The following is a 25,448-nucleotide window of genomic DNA, read 5'->3' on the forward strand; positions in this document are numbered from 1 at the left end:
CAATCGTGCAGGAACATTACAGTAGGGTTAAGAAACGAATCATGTGATGTCCAATCCACAATTACCAGTTGATTGTCTCTATAGAGTTGTTCTCTGCTTCAGTGTTACATTTCAGTAACATCCCCCCCCCCCCCGTGAGGCTCATCAAGGACCCTTCCCTAGCAGACGTGTTTATATATATATATATATATATATATATATTAACACCTCATACAGTACAAAAAAAGAGTCATTGAGACTGTTGTAGCGTAGCAGCGTGCATGGATACCGTATAAACGATGACGTCATGAGCTAATTTAACACCTTTCAGGAACAAGAAGAGGAATTAGGAGATGAGTGAAAATGACTGAACTTTGCCCATTATTAGTTACCTATTCGATGTCAATACAGCTGTCTCGGATACACAACTCACTCCCGTATAAATGATCTCTGGAATAAAAAAAAAAAGAGAACCAATTTGAAGAGTTATTTAAGAGACCTTTGTACTCTATGAGACTGTTAAGGGATGATCAATAACACAATTAACAAGACGTTATTAAGTAAACAATTGTTGTATATTTCATTTGAAGAAATACATTAGCCACTTTATATGCGAGCATAAACTTTCTACACGACGAATATATTTGTTTCCTTTCCGCTACATAATTTGGTGAATTCTGCCGAATTCAAGTAGAGAGACAGTGAAGAGAAGACTAGGAAGAACTCCTCTTGGAGAACAGATAATTTGGATATTTCTGCGTCGTGTTGATAAAGCACTTCTCATCAATGTCTCAATAATGTCCTCTTCGTACGACATTTTTAATGGTCTTGATGTCTTTACTCTTGTGTTGTACTTTATTTCCGTATTAGCAGTCGGTATATGGGTGAGTACATGCTGTCAAATATGTTTTTTTGTTTTTGTATATATATATATATATATATATATATATATATATATATATATATATATATATATATATATATATATATATATGTGTGTGTGTGTGTGTGTGTGTGTATAAAATAAGTTGCAGTCATAAGGTTATTGTTATTTACGATAGAAATATGAGTACGACCCTTCAAAGGGGGGTAAGGGCCAAACTCAGAAGGGGAACAACCCGTTTTCTATATTTTTCTAATATTTTTATTTGGTTTTGTGGAACAGATATTCGAAATGGTGGATTCCTGTTGAGTTGTCTGTATTTATTGAGACTTTAAAATAAGAGCCGTACCGGCATTCTATGGGTTTCTGTGAAGTATTTGCCAGGTTCATGAGCAGCACTTCCGGGAAAGTGCTTTTGAAGTCTTAACCGTTTTATTATACTAGTGATTAGTGTCGAAAGTAAAAGCAGTGTTAATGATAGTAAAATTGTGGTGAATCGCTTGGTTCTTAAGATTATTAGATTTTATTGGTTTTAAAACATGTGTTGTCGGTAAGTAAAAAATTAATTTGTATGATCCCCCCCCCCCGGCCACCCACCGTTGCCTAAAATAGTTAACAGCAATCTCCCTTCGTTGGTGAGATGGCATAGGTTTAATATAGTATTTCATATGCAAGTCAGACCACTTGAACAAGTCTAAACGTGATATCACTTAACAACTAGTGACTGCCAATGTTAATATTTTGGTTTATTCGTTACCTTCTTTATTCTTATTTTTATTATCGTTTTTGTGACAAATAGTTGCACTTGCCATTTTTCTGCTACAATAATAAAACATTACCTATACCACTAGTATTGTTTGCACCAACGTTTTATTTTCAAAATGAAAATATCTGAAAGATAGGGGAACCTGAAGTCTTAACTTTCCAGTTTGCAGTCTTACATTATCACGTTGGAATTACTCATTTAAAAACGTTTCATATTACCGAATGACGATATTCAAAACTACACTTTGACTCCTCTTGGAAGAGAAAGATATATAATAACTATCGTTTGGGTTGCCTTACCTTCTTCCAGTGTTCTTTCCAATCTGACCGAAGTACGGTCAGAGGTTACTTCCTCGCCGGAAGTAAGATGGTATGGATGCCTGTAGGGATCTCATTATTTGTTAGTAATGTCGGCTGTGGTCATTTCATCGGCTTAGCTGGAATGGGAGCTACTGGAGGTATTGCCGTAGGAGCGTTTGAATTAAATGTAAGTGATCCTAGAAAAATTGGCAAAGTGTCAAGGGTGGCCAAAGCCAGCAGTTGGATATAACGTCTCTGTAATGTTCATGTTTAATCCATGGGGGAGGTGGGGGTGAAGGAGGGGGGAGCTGGGACGTGTTATATTTAACCAAACAGTAAGGTGTTTTAGAATATGTCGAACTTGAGTGATTATAGGCCTCATATTTATTTGGATGGAGTAAAAAAGTATATGTCAAATGATTTAGGCAATTGAGGCATTTTTAATTTGGTACTCCGTGTGATTTTGTTAGTTCCATACAAAAAATATATAGGCCTTCTGATACATACATTTAAACAAACTGCTTTCGAAGACCTTATTTGTAAAGTAATCCCTCTCTATCTACCAAGCCAGGATAGAAAAGTTGATCTATTTCCGTTTTTGTTTTTGTGTGTTCTTTTTAAACAGGGTATGTTCGTTCTCTTTCTGCTTGGATGGGTGTTTCTACCAGTTTATCTCTCAGCTCAGGTGAGAAATAAATTAAAAAAACTAGAATCTGTAGTCTTCTCTTTTAACAAAACATACGATAGTTTGGTATGTGATTAAACCTGTTTTATTGTCTCTTAAATTTGGAAATTCTGGTGTGGTGAAATTACTGAGATGATAAATAGTCTTAGTGAGGAACGATATCGTATGAAACAAGCATTAATATAAGAATTCGAACATTTGACCATAGCTGACAATTTCTCCTTTTTCTTGAATATTTTGGTGGAAACACAGATGGCATAAAGAAACCACAACTCAAATCTAACAGCCTATATTATGCTATACTGTGTTGCTAAGCCTAACGATATTGTCACTGCTTTATACGAGACCACGCTATAAATGTCTGGAATTTTCTCCTGGTCCAAAACACAATACCCTCCATTTACCTCACGTTTTAAAGCCGTAAAGCACAGCATCATGGGTTGTGAGTTCACTTTGTTACTTCAGAAAGATAGGGTTGTAGTTTATTATTGAGTATCCTACCCCGATAAAGGGTTATTGTTCGTTATTTAACATCTCATAGTATTTTGTGTTCATGCATTCTGTTTACGTTTGTATACAGAAGTAACCAGACATTTCTGTACTTGTTCTTGCTTCCTTATTATATCTTCCTTCCCATTATAGGAGTGTTCTATTTTGTTAAGCAACGATGCTTATCAAAGCACTGCCTTTCACTAGTACTATATGCATGGTGTATTTTTAACTTAATTTTAGTGTATATTATGTTGTTGTGGAAATGAAATAAAATAAAATGAAATGAAATCCGTTACCCGTCACAGCCTTCTGCGTATTTAGCCAGATTCTGAATATTTTTCCGCCCATTTTTCTGCCTAGTTTCCCATATATTTCAGCGTATTTTACCAACACCGTATTTCTGCGTTTTTTCCCTCAAAGTCGTCGTTTTTTTTAATATATATTTTACATCTCTTTAGGTTTACACAACACCTGAATATCTGAGGAAGCGATTTGGTGGACAAAGAATCCGAGTTTATTTTGCTTGTTTTACGCTGGTAACATCAGTGCTGACCAAAATATCTGTAAGTCTTTTTCGAAATAATGTCAGTACATGTAATTGTTTCCTGAAGCCTGCAGGAACTCATGATGACGTCAGACCGAGTCTGCGCGATATGTACTGCCTACTATACATGATAATGAATCCATGCGAGAGGCATAACATACTGGCTCAGTAGGTCTTCTAATTTGCACATCAGAGTCTTGTTTCTGTCAATCCATGCATGTTTCCTCATTATTAATCAAAACTACACTATGAAATGCCCCCCCCCCTTTTTTTCAGCGGGAAATAATGAGGGCGGTATTGAAGAACTTAGCATGCATAGGCTCCAGATGTGTGACAAACACACCCGCTGGACCCGCGCCCATACATAAATAAGTCGTACGGCGTGGTACGGCATGGGCTGCATTTATTTATTAATTTGACAAAAGATATAACAATTTGGATTTCAGGATTATCTATAGGATCCAAATAAAAGATGTTCAAATATTAATAGTAAATGTATATATAAATAATAATGATGATGATGATGATGATAATGATGATGATGATGATGACGATGACGATGACGATGACGATGACGATGACGATGACGATGACGATGACGATGACGATGACGATGACGATGACGATGACGATGATGATGATGGTGATGACGATGATGACGATGATGATGATAATGATAATAATTATAATGAGGATTTATAAAGCGCAGATATCCACCAATAACGGTGCTCAAGGCGCAAATAATCCAGATATTACCGATATAAGTCATTCCTAATGTTCTGCCTTATTGCATTAATCCATCAAACAGTCAGGGTTATTACCTGAGAAAACTTACAGATCAAAAGCAATGGCGTAATTATTCAGAAATTGTTTTCTTCTTTCCTTTTGTTCATTTGGGGTCATAGGAAGTGCCAATATAGTGATCGATTCACTTAAGTAAAGCTCCAAAATAAAAGGCGAAATAAACAATAAAGCGTTGTGGACTCTAAATGTTAACTCCCTGAACACACAGGCTGTACAAATGTAGCTATTGTTTAAGAAGTTCTCACTTAGCCTCTATCTCACCATTTCAAATGAAATATGACCACTTAAATTCAACTATTTAAACGTTTCACCTTACAAACGAACTTGTTCTTGATGACCTTGGTTATTTTGTCTGTTTAGCGAGGTTTTCTTTTCTGTATAGATTTATATTCCTTGTATTATGTTATGCATTGTATCACACAGGGATTCGTTCCCAAAATTCCCCAATGAAGTGTGAACTTATATAGGCCTATGCGTTTCTACAGAACTTACATATGCACAAAGACGTATGCCCAATAATTAACCTTCTGCAATCAATATATATTTTCTATCGCAGGTTGAAATGTACGCAGGCGCACTTTTTATACAGCAGACGTTAGGATGGAATCTTTATATATCTACTGTGGCACTTTTACTACTTACAGCAGTGTACACTATCACCGGTGAGGGAACCTGCATCTCTTATTACTATGCTTTCGTCGCCATGGTTACACTTTAGGCTACGACGTAACATGACTGAACCAAAATGTTCAATTGATTGGTGTGAATTATTTGGTTGAATAAAAACAAATTCTGAATTATAGAAATATTCTTCTTGTCGGCCCAGAAATTCAACCGTTTTTGTGTGAATTTCCTTCCAAATCCTCCCATAATGCCAATAAAAACACATCACGCACACAGAATAGCATGGGGCTCTATAACCTCATAAGTTAGGTATGTTCCTAACTTAGCGTATATGTCGAAAATGCTGTGAAATTTACCATATATAAAACTTACAAACATATACCATTGCAACCCGTCAGAACAACAAACAGGTGTCAGACAGTCCCTAGCAACGCATATGGTCATAGCGTGTTAGGCTGTGCTTCAATCCCATTATAGCCTAAGTTTAATTTGACAAATACTGACATTAATATATTTGTCAGACTTATACCAAAAGAAAATCATTAGAGTCGTGAGTAAAAAAAAGACATTTACATGTTGCTTTGTGATGTTATGTTTAGACTTGTTCAAGTCTTCGGTCCAGTATGTTAAGAAATATTATAAACATGGTATCGTCTTGAGTCAAATGTCCCTCAGCATTTTTTCCTTGGGAGTAGGGAGGTGGTCAGAGGAGAATTTGTTCCTCTTAAGATCTCTGTCACATGGGTTAATGGTGATGATGGTTGTTTCTACTCTTCTATATAAAATAAACTTATGCGTTTGTATTTGTAACTGTTTGATGCTTGAATGGTTGTTAATATTTTGAAGAAAAAAAACATTTTTTTTTTAGCAAAGTTGATCATCTTATTTCGATAAGTTGAACATTATCCGATAGAGTTGGTACAGTCACGAAAGATGGCGCTGAAACAGAAATTGATGTTTTAATTCGTGTAGATTTTATTTTGGCCTCTTCTTAATATGTGTTTGTTTGTTTGTTTCATTCTAACAGGTGGACTCTCTGCTGTCATATACACTGACGTATTGCACTGTTTCTTTTTACTGATTGGAGGTTTTACCTTAATGATTTTGTGTAAGTATAATTTAAACTTTTAATTTTAGGCACCCATAACCCCCCCCCCCCATCCCTCTCCCCTTCCCGCTCATCCCCTTCCTTGTTGTGAATGTATTATCATACTAGCTGCAAAACGTTATAAAGTTATCAATTTAAAGGAATTCCTTTTTTATCCATTTTTATTAGCCTTACAAGCAGTACCGTGGGGAGAGTTACCTTTATTTTACGCATGCGCAATACCCACTTCAACAATTCTTGATCCCAACGCTACCTGTGGCTACCCAAGGGAAGACGCATTCAAAATGTACCGTGATCCCAGTAATGCTGATATACCGTGGCCGGGATCAATCTTCGGTGTGACGGTGTCTGCCATCTGGTACTGGTGCACAGATCAGGTGTGGTATCAATTAAGCTTTTTTCAATTAGAATTGATTTATAATCTGTTTATTTAACTTATTTTGCTCTTCTTCTGCTAGGATGGAAACGTCAGATACGCTGATTTTCAAACATAACGTATGAGACAACACCACGAAGAAAATAATCGCTGTAACTGTATGACTTTATTTTCGAGGCTAAGCTGTATTATACAGTACTCTTTACCAGTTTTTCTCAATTTAGCAAATGATACCATAAATAACAGCATATCTCTTTCCCGGATTCATCTGCGGATACGTGGTCACCAACCAGTTCCACTTCGCCGGTCATCTCGCATCGCTTTGAGACAGCCCCCACGGACTCTTCAGAGTCTTTGACGATTTTCTACTCTACTACCATTAATTATCGTATTTTTTTCTTTAAAAGGGTAATTCTTATTATAAAATTCGAACTTCAATTGTGCAATTGAACAACTTTCATTTTTTTTTTGCGATATAGGACACGGACACACAAAAAAATGTGGCAACTTATACAGAAAATAGAAAAATAATATAGCACCCCTGTTTGTTCAAAATAATATAGACCTTCTACTCTAAATTTATCATCCACACAATCGTTACCAGAGAAAGCATCACTTTCATAATTCTATGTGTGCAGTGTGTTCTTTTATTTAAGGTTACCGTCCAAAGAACATTAGCCTCCAAAAATATATTACATGCCCAAGGGGCTTGCATTTTGGCTGGATTCCTCAAGTCGCTGCCGATATTCATGTTGGTGATACCAGGAATGGTGAGCAGGGTACTGTTCCCAGATGAGGTAGCATGCGTCACCGCCGAAGTTTGTGCACAGGTCTGTGGCAATCCGTCTGGGTGCAGCAACTTTGCATATACAAAGCTAGTGGTCGAAGTCGTACCGGAAGGTTAGTTGAACGTATACAAAGATACAATATATACGATATCAAATGGGTTGGAAAGGGCAGTGACCAAGGGTGAGAGGCAAATGTCCTAACTTTCATCCTATTTGGAAAATGACGTCGACCTCCCCCCCCCCCACCCCCAGGTGCCCCTTCTTCCGCGTTCTGATTAACTAGTTGCATGAGAATGTTTATATTTCATGGCTAAACCATGACAAGGAGAAAGCCAAATTATGCCACAGAAATCTGATTCTTCAAACAATGATGCCCCCTTCAAGAATTCACTCCATTCCCCAAACCCCCAGTCCATTATGTCCCTCCCCAAATTAAACCTTCTTAATGTTTGCGATCTACACTGGCCTCTTTAAATACGATATTGACTTATAATTGTGACTTTCTATCATTCTAAACATAAATACTTCTATTGATCAACGTTTCAATGGAATAAACAAACAAACAGAAAAAAAGCGGTTTTACTTACATGTTTTTGTTTTCGTGTTTTTATTTTATTTACAGGACTAAGGGGTTTAGTGATAGCCGGTGTTCTCAGTTCTTTAATGAGTTCCTTGACATCCATATTCAACAGTTGTAGTGCTGTGTTTACCTTAGATATCTGGAGGCGAATACGACCGAATGTGTCAGAGGTGGAGCTTATGATTGTGGGAAGGTAAACAAGCTTTATTCTCTGACGGAAGGGGAACGGGGGAGGGGTGTGACTACATGGACGATCTACCCTAAGTGCATAGCTGCATCTCCCCTCCTGCCCCCTAGCATACTCCTTCATGTATCCCCTTTCGCACTGTCACAGACGCACAGTTTCACTGCAACATATCTCTTGTGTTTGGTCTACACTGTTCAAGTTGCAGTGCAGTGAAGTTCAGTGCGGTGCATTACAATACAGTACACGACATGACAGTGTAGTACAACACAAAACAGAACAATGAAGTGATGCACAGTGCAGTACAGTACAGCACATTACAAAACATTATAATACCCAATAGTTTAACAGATTAGTTAATTCAACTCCGATCCTCGCATAGTTTATTCCGTTTCTGAGTTGTAGAGCACTAAAATTTGTTCATAGCCTATTTATTTGCGACTGAATACATTGCGAGATAGTCACTGTGGATCAAAGCATGAATTATGTTTAATATGTTACGATTAAGCTTAATATTTGTCTTCTATATCTTGCTTCTTCGGCTACCTCCCACCCCTCCCACTCTCGACACCTACCATCTCCCACCCCTCCCACTCTCGACACCTACCACCTCCCATCCTAAATCTGTCCACGCTGTATGCAAACTTCAGAATTTGTTTTTCCTCTACATGTTTGTTCTCTCATAGGGTGACTGTTTTAATGATCGTCGGTATGAGTTTGCTATGGATACCAGTCATCCAGGTGTCCCAGGGAGGCCGCTTATTCGACTATATTCAATTCGTTACAAGTTACCTATCTCCCCCAGTGACTGCAGTCATGGTACTCGCTGTTACATGGCACCGTACTACAGAAAAGGTTGGTTCATTCGAATTGAAAGTAACATTCATATCACGTTTGCAAAACAGAATTATTCTTATTCTATAATATTATAACAAATAAACAAACATGGAGTAAACAAAACCAAGCAATGAGACAAACAAACGAGCAAACGGGAAGTAAATCAAAATGATAAGTTTAATAATACAGTGCTATTTTTGGTGTATCAATTTTGATAGACTTAAAAAAATCAAGAAATAACAAGGTTGGACACTTAAAACAATGTATTGACTTAGTTGAAACTGTGGAATGAACACGTGCCAAACTTTCATGGAACGACTTCATTTTTACTTAAAAGTACATTATGATAACCTTCTTTGGGATTAAAATAGTGTTGGTTCACCCTTCCAAAGTATCTGAGTGACAACTGATCAGAATCCAATGGAATGGATTCAAAGATCTTATTTGTATGTGAGTGACAAAAGCGAGCATTGAATTGTGGTGTGAGGATAATCTGGGGGAGGGGTTTCTAAGTCGCAGTCGTACACATTTTGATTACTCGAGAATTTAAAGGCATCGTTTATTTATCATTTTTCTTTATATTTCTTTGTATTGCCAGGGTGCTTTTATCGGTCTCATGGTTGGTCTTGTCATAGGATTGGTCGGTTTTATAATTGAGATTATTTTCCACATACCGACCTGTTACCATGGAGACCAGAGACCAGAGTTCTTCAAAAGATGGCATTATCTCTACTTTGGATTATTTCTCTTTGTTTTCGTCATCATACTCTCTGTTGCTATTAGTCTTTGTACGGAACCTCTTGATACAAAAATGGCAAGTTCAAAACGTATTTATTAGTTTTTTATTTTCTAAAGTAGATTTGGTTTTGTTGGTTTTACTTAAAAAGTAACTATATCTATATATAGTCACGAAAAGACAATTTCGTGAAGCAAGTGTTAGTAGGGTTCTATAAATGCCACAAAAGTAATTCAAGCTAGCAGAAAGTGTGTCTTTACTTTTAGAAAAGGCAACTTTCCATTTCATAATGTAAATTGTAAGGTTCTATCATAATACGCTACAACGTTTTTTACAGTATATATTTCACTATATATTGGCATAACACAGTTTGTGTATACGAATCGAGGCGAACTTAATTGTTACTGTACTTTGGAATGGTGAGCAGCGAGCAGAGAGTTTCACATTTTACAAATCTTTGTAGGAACAAATAGTTCTAGAGAATTAACTTATTTCACACTTCTTTCTTTGTTATATTTTAATAGAGTTAAAAGTCACATAATTACTATTGATTAAGGATACATTGATGTGTCATTTTCATTATAGACATATAGCTGTTTTTTTAGAGTGTTTACACATCGTAACGGCTCTTGCTGGGCAAAAACGTGAGCATAAATCGTATTTTTTTAATGAATATTTCATATGCAATCTACGGTTATATTTTGAAAGGTAAAAAAGGGTTTAAAATGCCACGTGTCGTTAACGATGGTAGTTTTGGAGCAATCATTACTCTAGGTAACCATATAATTCCACTGAATTATTCATGAAGTCATGCTTTTCTTCTTACCTTGATAAAGATTGACGGCTTGACATGGTGGACATCACATAAAAAGACCCGTCACTACACCTCGATGTCTCGATACGAAGAACTATACCACGGCCAGTCCTCTGGAAGCAGACCGGGTGAAAGTTCAACAGGTAAAGTGCTCAGCACAGTAACAAAAGCGTGTCATAGGCTCTGACGTGTGTTAATTCACACTCTGTAAAGCCGTTTAAACACAAACCTTGTAAACACGATATCCCAAAGATAGGTTACAGCACATAGCTGATATTTGGCATGTGTCTTTCTTATAGTGAGCACAAGAACCCTATTATTTTGGCTGGAGGTCAAAGATCACTTGGAGTCAGCAGAGGTTCAAATGTCAAAATATCAAAAGTACTTCATCTTGAGAAATTTACCTTCAAAAGAGATTATTTATGCAAGGTAGATTACTGACATGATAAGTAAATTTCTCCACAATTTGGCCTATACGTGAAAGCTCATTTCAGGTTTGCAGAAGCACACCCTACCAAATTTCTAAAGGTCACTTTTCAATGAAAATGTGAAAGTTATGCTGATTTGACTTCCGCGTTTGTAGAAGAACCTCCTTGTTGTGTTTGGTGGAAAGGTTGGCTTAAGTATATAGCTAAATAAGTAATTCACAGTTTGTGAAGTCGGAGGATTCAAACTTTCGGCTGTCTTATGACTCTGAACAGTTTTTCATTACTCTTGCTCTTACTCTTGAGTCAGTGAAATCATGCCGATAAAGTTTAGACATCCTTGGGTTTTCAAGCAGCTACTTTTACAAGTATTTTCAAGTTCTCTCATTGTGTTTATGCTCTACTAAACTAAACTACTCATTGTACTTCCTATTATGGATGATTTGTTGTTATAATATTGCTTATAACAGCTTTTTACCTGTTGAACTTAAGAAGTGGTAAATCGCCATCACTGCATTTCCCATTTGTGTTCCCCCACACCCCCCCCCACACTTCCATATGTTACAATGTAAGCGCTGACTCTGTTTAGATTCATACTGCTCTCCAACTGCAGATAAACTACAGCCAGGATTAGCTTTCAAACTATTCTTTTACTACATATGTAATGTATTTAAAGGCAGTATTTAAAGGCAAGTAACCACTAGAGGAAGGGGGTTCCCTTTGGTTCTACATGCAGCCAGTTGGGATATTCTTCCATGCTAATACCATTCTAAGTATTAAATACTGTGCCCTCGTGCTTCGACGTACGGCGAATATGTATGCTTTTATACAATAAATATAATTTTAAATATACAAAGAGAAAGGAAGTGGTCAAAAATCTTAATAGGATTAACGAGTAGATGCGCCCCCCCCCCAAAAAAAATATAACACAAATGGACTAATATACAAGATCAAATTATTTGAAACATTTAAACATTACATCATTCCAGGTAACACAGTATTATGTACAAGTGACTATTCAATAGCTATTTGAATAATAAGTACTAAAATTCTCTTTAAACGAATGCGGTGAAGCATTCATTTTCATTGTATTAGGCAAAGAATTCCAATAAGTATTAGCTCGATAACGTAAACTCTGCATAATAGCGTTAGTTATATTTAGAGCACGTACTTTGTGCATGTTACCAGCCTGCCTTGTATTATGATTATGTATATATTTATTGTACGTAAAATAACAAGTGATAACAGCAGAGTTATGATTATTATTATTGGAACGGTAAGCAAACTTAGCAATGTGAACAGTATTAAGGTCAGGAAATTCAAGGAGATTGACAGAAGCAAATAGCTTGCTGGTGTGATCATTGAAGGAAGCAAAAGAAATATGACAAATTGCTCTCTTTTGAAGAATCAGAAGTTGTTGATATTAGAATACATTGTACTGGACCAAACTGTCATACAATAAGTGAGATGGGGATGAATAAGAGTAATATAGAAAGAACGAAGAACTTGTCTCGGTAATGAATGCTTCATATTAGAGAGAATCCCAACTCCTCGGGTAATAGTCGTAGAGATTGAATTAACGTGATTATTCCACATCAGAGCCAGAATCAGTAGTAACCCCAAGAAACCTATAATCTACTCTTTTAAGATATGTTCCATCCATTGATATGTCAAATATCCCCCTTTTCTCTTATGCTGCTTTTCTTATTTTGAAAAACAGTGTAATTAGTCTTACTCACATGAAAGGAAAGTTTATTGGCATGCAGAGAACCAAGCATAGAATCCGAAAATCAAATTTTGTCTTTAACCCACGTCATTGAACTGAAAAGCAATAGGAACCCTATTGCCTATAAAAGTAAGACAGACATTATGTATAGTCATGATTATATTACTTAATGTGTATTTATTTATACATTTTTTCATGTTATATACATAATAATCCGAATTCTCGTGAAATCCATTCTTGTCTACAACTTTGTTAGTTGTATCGAAAGAAATACGTTTGTTCCTTGCTACGACGGTATCCACCCCCTGCCCCTCCCCAAGCTAGTAAAGAAATCCTATAAAGGGATCATAGCACCTACGCAGAAAGCAGGGTGGGTTTTTTTTCCCTTTAATTTCGATCAAATTATTTAATATTTCTCACACTGACTTATATGTTGTTCATTTTTTGTAAAAATGTTATTTTTAATTCGTATTTCAATTCTTTTTATAACTTTTCGCAGATCCAGGCCCGCCTTTGGAAAACTTTTGTGCTGATTGCGTCTGTGGAACGTCAACCAAAAGTTACGAAAGCCATGATGAAAAAGAATCTAATTTAAAAATATATCAAAACGATTTGAAGGTGAAACTTGTCGGAACAAGTCTGGTGCAGAAAATCTGTCTGAATGTTTCCCTTGTTACGATGTTAGGATTTTGTTTACTTCTAATGAGTTATTTCGCATAGCAGAAAGAACACAAAAACACTTTTGGAAGCAGATATAGAAAGGGCGCTTTCTTACTATCAGTAGTTTTCAAATTTGTTTCGGAAAGCAGCGTTTTTTACTTTCAAATTAGTCAAGGGTGTACCAGTCCGCCAAATTAATGTGCTTTTTAAAAATTAGTCGCCGAAGATAGAGATAATACTGTGTATGGCTATGGCGTTGTTATACGTCTACTGTAGGTTCAATAGTCCATTCCAAAAGGAGTATAGATAAAAACACATGGTTCATGGTTAACGAGTAATGAACGAGTGATTCATAAATTTGATTGTATGCTCAACATTGTTTTTCACTAAGAACTAATTAATCAAATGAAACCAAAAATGGTTGAAATATTTCAAAATTTCAAACCTATTTGTAATGAAACTTGTTTAGTCAATTAACGAGCAATGTCTTTTATGAAATCGTATCGAATCGCATCAATAAAATAATTTTATTCATCTGGAAGAGCCCAGCCCTTTCAGTGGATGAAACCGGTTCTGCTATCACCTGAACTGATATGTATCAAGTCATGTGTACTTATTACGTGAGAATGTATCTACGTATCAAGTCAACTTAATACACATAAATATGTGCCAAGTCATGGATACTTATTACGTGAATACATATGGTCTGCCTTCATTTCCATTGATTTACCAAAATGAATCCCCTCTGATTTGTGTTGGTAATCGTTTCGATTAGCTAGTCAAAGTTACTAATCCAGAAATGAATATTCAGATTGGCCAAAATCTTTCAACCACTTGTGTTTTCCACATGCCTTACAGCTGCCTAGCCAATCGGGTCCATAAGGATCGACTTTTGTAATTAACGGTTCTTTCCTCCAAGCATTGTTTTCCAAATATTGTAATAGATCACATGCTTTCGCATTATGACAAAAGGGAAAAACTCTTTTATTGGTGTACACCTCAACTTTTCCATCTTTTCTCCATTCATGATATTTCCTATATAGAGTTGCGTTTCCAGCCACTTTCTTAACATATTTGGCAAGATCCTCGATTTTCTCAAAATCGTCTGCGTATATGAAAGAGTTTGGGGGAGCTAATCGTGTGTATTCCGACTTTTTCGCGCCAATTACGATAGGCACAGATTCGTACTCTGCGAGTGCTTTCCAAAATTTCTCCGTAATGTATTCTGAACAACATGTATTCTCAAAAGCAAGATAAAATCGATGTTTTCTTAAAATTTCTGATCCCCCCGAGTTACGTGGAATTTTGTGATTGCCACATCCTCCGTACATTTCAATATCGATGAAATTTGACAGAAAATAAACAAGTGCCGTTCTGTTCCAGTATGCATGGTGACAATGGCTACTTGCCCAACTAACCGTCGCCACCTCCGGGGACTTTCCCATTGTAACGTTAGTTGGAAAGTCTATACTATCGTCGAAAGGAATGTAAGCACCAAATGGGGCGTACACTTCAGATTTACTATGGTAACCAAAAGTCATGTTGAATTGTAAGTCTTCAAATTCTCGTTTACGGCTCGCGGTAGGCGGAGATGTATAGGCACTTTCAGGAGTAGAATAGAGCCAAATTTGACGCGGATTTCTTTCACGCAGTAGCGTCTGCCAGTGTCTTATAGAGGTAAATTTAGTAAAGATAAGAACGTCCGCGACTTTACTGGAGTTACCATTCGTGAAACCATCTTTAAATGAGATGGTTCTGTTCGTTCCGGGACATTTAACTGTTCGAAATAACCACTTGCCGCGATACTTTGTGGTCACTGCAACCAGGGATACAACTATGTCCTTATTGATATCATAAACGGGTTTTCCCTTCTTTACATTTTTATTACCATCACTTTCATCATTTAACGATATTACTTTTTTAATATTTTTACCAATCTCACCTTTCGGAGTAGTCGTGTTATGGACGCGTTCAATAACGGTCAAAGAAGTCACATTTTCAACATCCGAATTTCTGATAGCTAAATCAACAGTGAATTGATGTGAAATATCCATATTGATCATATCAAGTCCGCTAGACCTCTCTGGATCCGATATTTCCATTTCCGACCAAACCGGAGATGATTTATACCGAGGCAGTTTTCCCATCTCCAACGTTGACCTTGCACTTTTCGTGTAGATTTCCATTCCAATGAACACGGAAAAGCATAATAATGCAACAAAGATCGACCTAGGCTGTGGCACTTGTACTGTATAAAACATTTTTGTTTATTGCTTGCTCTTGATTTCTGGTCATTAATTGTATTTACGTTCAGAAAACTATAACTAATTTTACCTCTATTTTACGGTGATCCTAGTAGAACGCTGTGCGACTTCAGTGTCTAGTCGATATACTTATAGGCGTCACAAGACCGTATATATAGCCTTCTGTTGAGTAAACAAGAAGAAAGATCTTAACCTCGCTATGATCTGTATACCACAATCCGTAAAACGACGGTGTAAAGCCGTTTTATGATGCTTTCAACGTTATTTAAAATCATTGAAGGGTACACAGAGCTGGGTGAGACCTGATCGGTACAATAGTATAATATTTATTCATATGACGTTAATTGACGATTGTTGAAATTGCAACGGTTAAATGAGTTCAACTAACACAATAATCATAGGGGAGTGAGGAACGATTTAATTGTTTAGTTAGATTATTGATTTAAACTACTTTATATACACGATGATGTTTAAAAATAATAAATCCCCCTTTTGGGAAATAAGGAATGTTTTGTATTGCCTGATATGTGATTTGTGTGTTCTAAAGTCTCTCTTTATATTACTCTTATTAAAGCTTGGAATACTTTTCATGGAAAGGATAAATTTGTACTGGAGCAGGTTCAGAGAAGGGCTGCTAGGGTTATTTCCAACATCTCCCTTATGGAATTCGTTAAAGAGTTCTTGGGCTAACTACACTTGAATTGATGATAGCGACATGATACAGTTTTATAAGTTCGCTAGTGATTCTTTAGGTGCTTGTGAATTTTTGAAGGTTTCAACTACTTCTCGAACTCGTAGTCATAGACTCAAATTAACTAAAGCTTTTTTTCGTCTGGATATTAGAAAATTTAGCTTCTCTCAAAGGGTTGTGAATGAAACTTTCCAGACTGGGTGGTCAGTTCTGATTCTGTGCTGTCTTTGAAAAAAACATTGATATTATCCTTTACTAAGAGTGGTCGTATTTAATGGGGTTAAGGGTGCACTGTTTAATTTATTTATTTATTATTATTGATTTTTGTTATATAGTAAAAATTATATGTATATATATGAATGTATATATATATATATATATATATATATATACGATGATGATGATTTTACGCATGCGCAATACCCTTTTAAACAATTCGTGATCCGAAGGCTACCTGTGGCTACCCAAGGGATGACACATTCAAAATGTACCGTGATCTCAGTAATGCTGATATACCGTGGCCGGGATCAATCTTCGGTGTTACGGTGTCTGCCATCTGGTACTGGTGCACGGATCAGGTGTGGTATCAATTAAGTTTTTCCAATTAAAATGGATTAACAATCTGTCCATTTAACTTATGTTGCTGTTCTTTAGTCTGCCTCTGAAGAACCTGCTTGGATCGAATGTCAGATAGGCTGACTTTCAAACATAATGTATGAGACAACAAAACGAAGGAAATAATCGCTTTAAAAACGGAGTGTTAACTGTATGAATTTAAAATGTTTCATATTATTTTAATGTTCGAAGTTAAGCTGTATTATACATTAGTACTCTTAACCAGTTTTTCTGTCTGAACCACAATTATCGTACTCTTCTTTTAAAGGGAAATTCTTGTCATTTTAGTTTTCTTTGCCAAAGGACAGGAACACACAAAAAGGAAGCAATTTATACGGAAAATAGAAAACATAATATAGCAATCCTGTTTGTTCAAACTACTATAGACCTTCTTCTCATAATTTGTCATCCATACAATCGTTACCATAGAAAGCATCACTTTCATAATTCTATTATGTGTGCAGTGTGTTCTTTTATTTTAAGGTTATCGTCCAAAGAACATTAGCCTCCAAAAATATACTTCATGACCAAGGAGCTTGCATTTTGGCTGGATTCCTCAAGTCGCTGCCGATATTCATGTTGGTGATACCAGGAATGGTGAACAGGGTACTGTTCCCAGATGAGGTAGCATGCGTCACCGCCGAAGTTTGTACACAGGTCTGTGGCAATCCGTCTGGGTGCAGCAACTTTGCATATACAAAACTAGTGGTCGAAGTAATACCGGAAGGTAAGTTGAACGTATACTATGATACGACATATATACTGTATCAAATGGGTTGGAAGGGGCAATGACTAAGGGTGCGAGGCAAATGTCTTAACTTCAATCCTAATTGGAAAATGCAGAAATGAGAACTTTACCTTCAAAAGAGATTATTTATGCATGGTAGAGCACTCACATGATAAGTAAATTGCTCCACAATTTGGTCTATAGGGGAAAGCTCATTTCAGGTTCGCAGAAGCAAACCCTACCAAATTTCTAAAGGTCAGTATGATGAAGATGTGAAACTTTTGCTGATTTGACTTCCACGTTTGTGGAAGAACCTCCTTGTTGTGTTTGGTGGAGGTCAAAGGTCGGCTTAGGTATATAGCTAAATAAGTAATTCACAGTTTGTGGAGTGGGAGGATTCCAACTTTCGGCTGTCTTATGACTCTGAACAGTTTTTCATTACTCTTGCTCTTACTCTTGAGTCAGTGAAATCATGCCGATAAAGTTTAGACTTCCTTGGGTTTTCAAGCAGCTACTTTTACAAGTATTTTCAAGTTCTCTCATTGTGTTTATGCTCTACTAAACTAAACTACTCATTGTGCTTCATATTATGGACGATCTGCTGTCATAATATTGCTTGTATCAGCTTGTTACCTCTTGACCTTAAGAATTGGTTAATCGCCATCTCTGTATTTCCCATTTATCCTCCTTGTCCCCCCCTCCCCACCCCCATTTTTATATGTTACAATGTAAGCGCTGACTCTGTTTAAATTCATACTGCTCTCCACCTGCAGATAAACTACAGCCAAGGTTAGCTTGCGCAAACTATTCATGTACTACATATGTAATGTATTCAAAGGCAAGTAACCACTAGGGGGAATGGGGTTCCTTTTGGTTCTACATGCAGCCAGTTGGGATATTCTCCCATGCTAATACCATTCAAAGTATATATATACTGTGCCCTCGTGCTTCGACGTACGGCGAATATGTATGCTTTTATACTATAAATATAATTTTAAATATACAAAGAGAAAGGAAGTGGTCAAATAATCTTAATAGGATTAACGAGTAGATGCACCCCCCCCCAAAAAAAACACACAAATGGACTAATATACAAGATCAAATTATTTGAAACATTTAAACATTACATCATTCCAGGTAACACAGTATTATGTACAAGTGACTATTCAATAGCAATTTGAATAATAAGTACTAAAATTCTCTTTAAACGAATCCGGTGAAGCGTTCATTTTCATTGTATTAGGCAGAGAATTCCAATATGTATTAGCTCGATAACGTAAACTCTGCATAATAGCGTTAGTTATATATAGAGCACGTACTTTGTGCATGTTACCAGCCTGCCTTGTATTATGATTATGTATATATTTATTGTACGTAAAATAACAAGTGATTACAGCAGAGTTATGATTATTATTATTGGAACGATAAGCAAACTTAGCAATGTGAACAGTATTAAGGTCAGGAAATTCAAGGAGATTGACAGAAGCAAATAGCTTGCTGGTGTGATCATTGAAGGAAGCAAAAGAAATATGACAAATTGCTCTCTTTTGAAGCATCAGAAATGTGTTGATATTAAAATAAATTGTACTGGACCCAACTGTCACACAATAAGTGTGATGGGATGAATAAGAGTAATACAGAAAGAACGAAGAATTTATCTCGGTAATGAATGCTTCAAATTTGAGAGAATCCCAACTCCTCGGGTAATATTCGTAGAGATTGAATTAAAGTGATTATTCCACATCAAAGCCAGAATCAGTAGTAACCCCAAAAAACGTTGTATAATCTACTCTTTTAAGATATTTTCCATCCATTGATATGTCAAATGTCCTCCTTTTTTTTCTTATGGTGCTCTTCTAATTTTGAAAAACAGTGTAATTAGTCTTACTCACATGAAAAGAAAGTTTATTGGCATGCAGAGAACCAAGCATAGAATCCGAAAATCAAATTTTGTCTTTAACCCACGTCATTGAACTGAAAAGCAAACCTATTGCCTATAAAAGTAAGGCATACATTATGAATAGTCATGATTATATTACTTGATGTGTATTTATTTATACATATTTTCATGTTATATACATAATAATCCGAATTCTCGTGAAATCCATTCTTGTTTACAACTTTGTTAGTTGTATCAAATGAAATACGTTTGTTCCTTGCTACGACGGTATCCACCCCCTCCGCCCCTCCCCAAGCTAGTAAAGAAATCGCTATTAAGGGATTATTGCACCTACGCAGAAAGCGGGGTAAATCTTGTTCTAATTTCGATCAAGTTATTTAATATTTCTCACACTGACTTATACGTTGTTCATTTATTGTAAAAGTGTTATTTTTAATTCGTATTTCAATTCTTTTTATCACTTTTCGCAGATCCAGGCCGGCCTTTGGGGAACTTTTGTGTTGATAGCTTCTGTGGAACGTCAACCAAAAGTCACAAAAGCCATGTTGAAAAAGAATCTCATTTAAAAAGATATCAAAACGATTTTAATGTGAAACTTGTCGGAGCAAGTCTGGTGCAGAAAATTTGTCTGAATGATTCCCTGGTTACGATGTTAGGATTTTGTTTACTTCTAATAAGTTATTTCGCGTAACAGAAAGAACACAAAACAACAACAACTACAAAAAACTTTTGGAAGCAGATATAGGAAGGACGCTTTCTTACTATCAGTAGTTTTCAAATTTGTTTCGGAAAGCAGCGTTTTTTACTTTCAAATTAGTCAAAGGTGTACCAGTCCGCCAAATTAATATACTTTTTAAAAATTAGTCGCCGAAGATAGAGATATTACTGTGTATGGCTATGGCGGTGTTATACGTCTACTGCAGATTCAAGAGTTTATTCTAAAAGGGAGTATAGATAAAGACACATTATTCATGGTTAAATAATAATGAGCGAGTTGTTAATAAATTTGATTAAATATTCACTTATTTTTCACTTAGATTTTCACTTAGAATTCATTAATCAAATAAAACAAAGGTTGGATGGAAATTTTAAAATTTAACACCTATTTGTAATGAAACTTGTTTTATCAAATTAATGAGCTCTGTCTTTTATGAAATCGTATCGAATCGCATCAATAAATTAATCTAGTTCATCTAGAAGAGCCCCTTTCAGTGGATGAAACCGGTTCTGCTATCACCTGAAGCGATACGTATCAAGTCATGTGTACTTATTACGTGAGAATGTATCTACGTATCTATGTATCTTAATACACATAAAAATGTGCCAAGTCATGGATAGTTATTACGTGAATGCATATGGTCTGCCTTAATTTCCATTGATTTACCCAAATTAATCACCTCTGATTTTGGTTGGTGATCGTTTCGATTAGCTCGTCAAAGTTACTAATCCAGAAATGAATATTCAGATTGGCCAAAATCCTTCAACCACTTGTGTTTTCCACATGCCTTACAGCTGCCTAGCCAATCCGGTCCATAAGGATCGACTTTTGCAATTAACGGTTCTTTCCTCCAAGCATTGTTTTCCAAATATTGTAAAAGATCACATGCTTTCTCATCATGACAAAATGGAAAAACTCTTTTATTGGTGTACACCTCGACTTTTCCATCTTTTCTCCATTCATGATATTTTCTATAAAGAGTTGCGTTTCCAGCCACTTTCTTAACATATTTGGCAAGATCCTCGATTTTCTCAAAATCGTCTGCGTATATGAAAGAGTTTGGGGGAGCTAATCGTGTGTATTCCGACTTTTTCGCGCCAATTACGATAGGCACAGATTCGTACTCTGCGAGTGCTTTCCAAAATTTCTCCGTGATGTATTCTGAACAACATGTATTCTCAAAAGCAAGATAAAATCGATGTTTTCTTAAAATTTCTGATCCTCTCGAGTTACGTGGAATTTTGTGATTGCCACATCCTCCGTACATTTCAATATCGATGAATTTTGACAGAAAATAAACAAGTGCCGTTCTGTTCCAGTATGCATGGTGACAATGGCTACTTGCCCAACTAACCGTCGCTTCCTCCGGGGACTTTCCCGTTGTAACGTTAGTTGGAAAGTCTATACTAACGTTGAAAGGAATGTAAGCACCAAATGGTGCGTACACTTCAGATTTACTATGGTAACCAAAAGTCATGTTGAATTGTAAGTCTTCCAATTCTCGTTTACGGCTCGCGGTAGGCGGAGATTTATAGGCACTTTCAGGAGTAGAATAGAGCCAAATTTGACGTGGATTTCTTTCGCGCAGTAGAGTCTGCCAGTGTTTTATAGAAGTAGATTTAGTAAAGATAAGAACGTCCGCGACTTCACTGAAGTTATCATTCGTGAAACCATCTTTAAATGAGATGGTTCTGTTAGTTCCGGGACATTTAACTGTTCGAAATAACCACTTGCTGTGATAACTTTTGGTCACTGCCACTAGTGATACAACTATGTCCTTATTGATATCATAAACAGGCTTTCCCTTCTTTACATGTTTATTACCATCACTTTCATCATTTAACGATATTATGTTTGTAATATTTTTACCAATCTCACCTTTCTGAGTCTTTGCACTAGTCGTGTTATGGACACGTTCAATAACGGTCAACTTATCGATCAAAGAAGTCACATTTTCAACATCCGAATTTCTGATCGCTAAATCAACAGTGAATTTATTTAAAATATCCATATTGATCATATCAAGTCTGCTCGACCTCTCTGGATCCGATATATCCATTTCCGACCAAACCGGAGATGATTTATACCGAGGCAGTTTTCTCATCTCCAAAGTTGACCTTGTTAATTTCGTGTAGGTTCCCATTCCAATGATCATGGAAAAGCATAATAATGCAACAAAGATCGACTTATGCCGTGGCACTTGTACAGTATAAAACATATTCATGTATTGCTTGTTCTTGATTACTGGTATTAATTGTATTTACGTTCAGAGAACTTTTACAAACTTTTCCCCTAAAGGATTAACAGTGATCCCAATTGAACGTGTTGCGACTTCAGTGTCCAGTCGATATACCTATAGTCTCAAAAGACCGTAATATACTGTTGGATAAAACCAATAGAAATCTTTACCTCGCTATGATCTGTATACCACAATTCGTTAGTAAACGCCGGTGTATAGCCGTATAGTGATGCTTTCAACATTACCTAAAATCATTGAAGGGTACGAAGAGCTGGGTGAGCCATGATCGGTACAATAGTATATAATATTTATTCATATGACTTTAATTGACGATTGTTGAAATTGCAACGGTTAAATGAGTTCAATTAACACTATAATCACAGGGGAGTGAGGCACGCTTTAATTGTTTAGTTAGATCATTGATTTAAACTACTTTATATACACGAAGTTGATTAAAAGTAATATATTCCCCCTTTTGCAAATAAGACATGTTTTGTATTGTCTGATATGTGATTTGTGTGTTCTAAAGTCTCTCTTTATATTCCTCGTATTAAAGCTTGGAATACTTTTCATGGGAAGGATAAATTTGTACTGGAGCAGGTTCAGAGAAAGGCTACTAGGGTTATTTCCAACATTTCTCTTATAGAAGTCGTTAAAGAGTTCTTGGGCTAACTACACTTGAATTGATGATAGCGACATGATACAGTTTTATAAGTTCCCTAGTGATTCTTTAGGTGCTTGGGATATTTTGAAGGTTTCAACTAGTTCTCGAACTCGTAGTCATAGACTCAAATTAACTAAAGATTTTTTTCGTCTGGATATTAGAAAATGTAGCTTCTCTCAAAGGGTTGTGAATGAAACTTTCCAGACTGGGTGGTCAGTTCTGATTCTGTGCTGTCTTTGAAAAAAAAAACATTGATATTTTCCTTTACTAAGAGTGGTCGTATTTAATGGGGTTAAGGGTGCACTGTTTAATTTATTTATTTATTATTATTATTACTTTTTTTATATAGTATAAATTATATGTATATATATATATGAATGTATATATATATATATATATATATATATATATATATATATACGATGACGATGATTTTACGCATGCGCAATACCCTTTAAACAATTCGTGATCCGAAGGCTACCTGTGGCTACCCAAGGGATGACACATTCAAAATGTACCGTGATCTCAGTAATGCTGATATACCGTGGCCGGGATCAATCTTCGGTGTTACGGTGTCTGCCATCTGGTACTGGTGCACGAATCAGGTGCGGTATCAATTAAGTTTTTCCAATTAAAATGGATTAACAATCTGTCTATTTAAATTATGTTGCTGTTCTTCAGTCTGCCTCTGAAGAACCTGCTAGGATCGAACGTCAGATAGGCTGACTTTCAAACATAATGTATGAGACAACGAAACGAAGGAAATAATCGCTTTAAAAACGGAATGTTAACCGTATGAATTTAAAATGTTTCATATTATTTTAATGTTCGAAGTTAAGCTGTATTATACATTAGTACTCTTAACCAGTTTTTCTGTCTGAACCACAATTATCGTACTCTTCTTTTAAAGGGAAATTCTTGTCATTTTAGTTTTCTTTGCCAAAGGACAGGAACACACAAAAAGGAAGCAATTTATACGGAAAATAGAAAACATAATATAGCAATCCTGTTTGTTCAAACTACTATAGACCTTCTTCTCTTAATTTGTCATCCATACAATCGTTACCATAGAAAGCATCACTTTCATAATTCTATTATGTGTGCAGTGTGTTCTTTTATTTTAAGGTTATCGTCCAAAGAACATTAGCCTCCAAAAATATACTTCATGACCAAGGAGCTTGCATTTTGGCTGGATTCCTCAAGTCGCTGCCGATATTCATGTTGGTGATACCAGGATTGGTGAGCAGGATACTGTTCCAAGATGAGGTAGCATGCGTCACCCCCGAAGTTTGTACACAGGTCTGTGGCAATCCGTCTGGGTGCAGCAAATTTGCATATACAACACTAGTGGTCGAAGTTGTATTGGCAGGTAAGTTGAACTTATTCAATGATACGACATATATACTGTATCAAATGGGTTGGAAGGGTGGTGACTAAGGGTGCGAGGCACATGTCTTAACTTCAATCCTAATTGGAAAATGACGTCGACCTCACCCCCCCCCCCACCCTTCGTCCCTTCTTCCGCGTTCTGATTAACATGTTTAATGATATATTTCATGGCTGCACCATGACAAGGAGAAAGTCAATTTATGCCACAGAAAGCTCTGTTTGATGCCCCCTTCAAGTATTCAACTCCCTTCCCCAAACCAACCTTCTTGATGTTTGGGATCTAAACTGGCCTCTCTAAATGTGTATTGTATTGACAGAACTAAGAGGTTTAGTAATAGCCGATGTTCCCAGTTCTTTAATGAGTTCCTGGACATCTATATTCTTGTATGTGGTCTACACTGTTCAAGTTGCAGTGCAGTCAAGTTCAGCGCCGTGCATTACATAACAGTACACGACATTACAGTGCAGTACAACATAGTACAGTACAATGAAGTGTTGCACAGTGCAGTACAGTACAGCATATTATATTACAGTACATTACAGTACCATAAAACGATGGTAGTTTTTATCGCAATCATTATACTAGGTTGCCATATAATTCCAATGAATTATTCATGAAGTCATGCTTTCCTTCTAACCTTGATAAAGATTGACGGCTTGACATGGTGGACATCACATAAAAAGACCCGTCACTACACCTCGATGTCTCGATACGAAGAACTATACGACGGACATTCCTCTAGAAGCAGACCGGGTGTAAGTTCAACAGGTAGAGCACTCAGCACAGTAATGTAGGCGTGTCATAGGCTCTTACGTGTGTTTATTCAGACTCTGTAAAGCCTTATAAACACAAACCTTGTAAACACGATATCCCAAAGAAAGGTTACAGCACATAGCTCATATTTGGCATGTGTCTTTCTTATAGTGAGCA

General features: G+C 36.3%; 1 protein-coding gene across 2 annotated transcripts in view; it reads left to right on the plus strand.

Moving 5' to 3' along the window:
• Nucleotides 1-227: 227 nt before the first annotated feature.
• Nucleotides 228-25,448, plus strand: part of LOC139981189 (sodium/glucose cotransporter 4-like) — a 58,868-nt gene continuing 33,647 nt past the window's right edge. Inside the window, exons 1-13 of one of the 2 annotated variants that reach the window (XM_071993394.1) lie at nt 228-863; nt 1,938-2,114; nt 2,553-2,612; nt 3,563-3,667; nt 5,009-5,114; nt 6,104-6,184; nt 6,353-6,561; nt 7,217-7,460; nt 7,971-8,121; nt 8,799-8,967; nt 9,548-9,763; nt 10,522-10,642; nt 13,150-16,086. In XM_071993394.1, the coding sequence (XP_071849495.1) occupies nt 777-863; nt 1,938-2,114; nt 2,553-2,612; nt 3,563-3,667; nt 5,009-5,114; nt 6,104-6,184; nt 6,353-6,561; nt 7,217-7,460; nt 7,971-8,121; nt 8,799-8,967; nt 9,548-9,763; nt 10,522-10,642; nt 13,150-13,370 (1,947 nt within the window). In that variant the 5' untranslated portion in view covers nt 228-776 and the 3' untranslated portion in view covers nt 13,371-16,086. Of the gene's footprint in view, nt 864-1,937; nt 2,115-2,552; nt 2,613-3,562; nt 3,668-5,008; nt 5,115-6,103; nt 6,185-6,352; nt 6,562-7,216; nt 7,461-7,970; nt 8,122-8,798; nt 8,968-9,547; nt 9,764-10,521; nt 10,643-13,149; nt 16,087-25,448 lie in introns of those variants that run through there. The other variant, XM_071993395.1, reaches the window with a different exon arrangement.

This window comes from Apostichopus japonicus, chromosome 15, assembly GCF_037975245.1.
Source record: "Apostichopus japonicus isolate 1M-3 chromosome 15, ASM3797524v1, whole genome shotgun sequence".
Taxonomy (NCBI): domain Eukaryota; kingdom Metazoa; phylum Echinodermata; class Holothuroidea; order Aspidochirotida; family Stichopodidae; genus Apostichopus; species Apostichopus japonicus.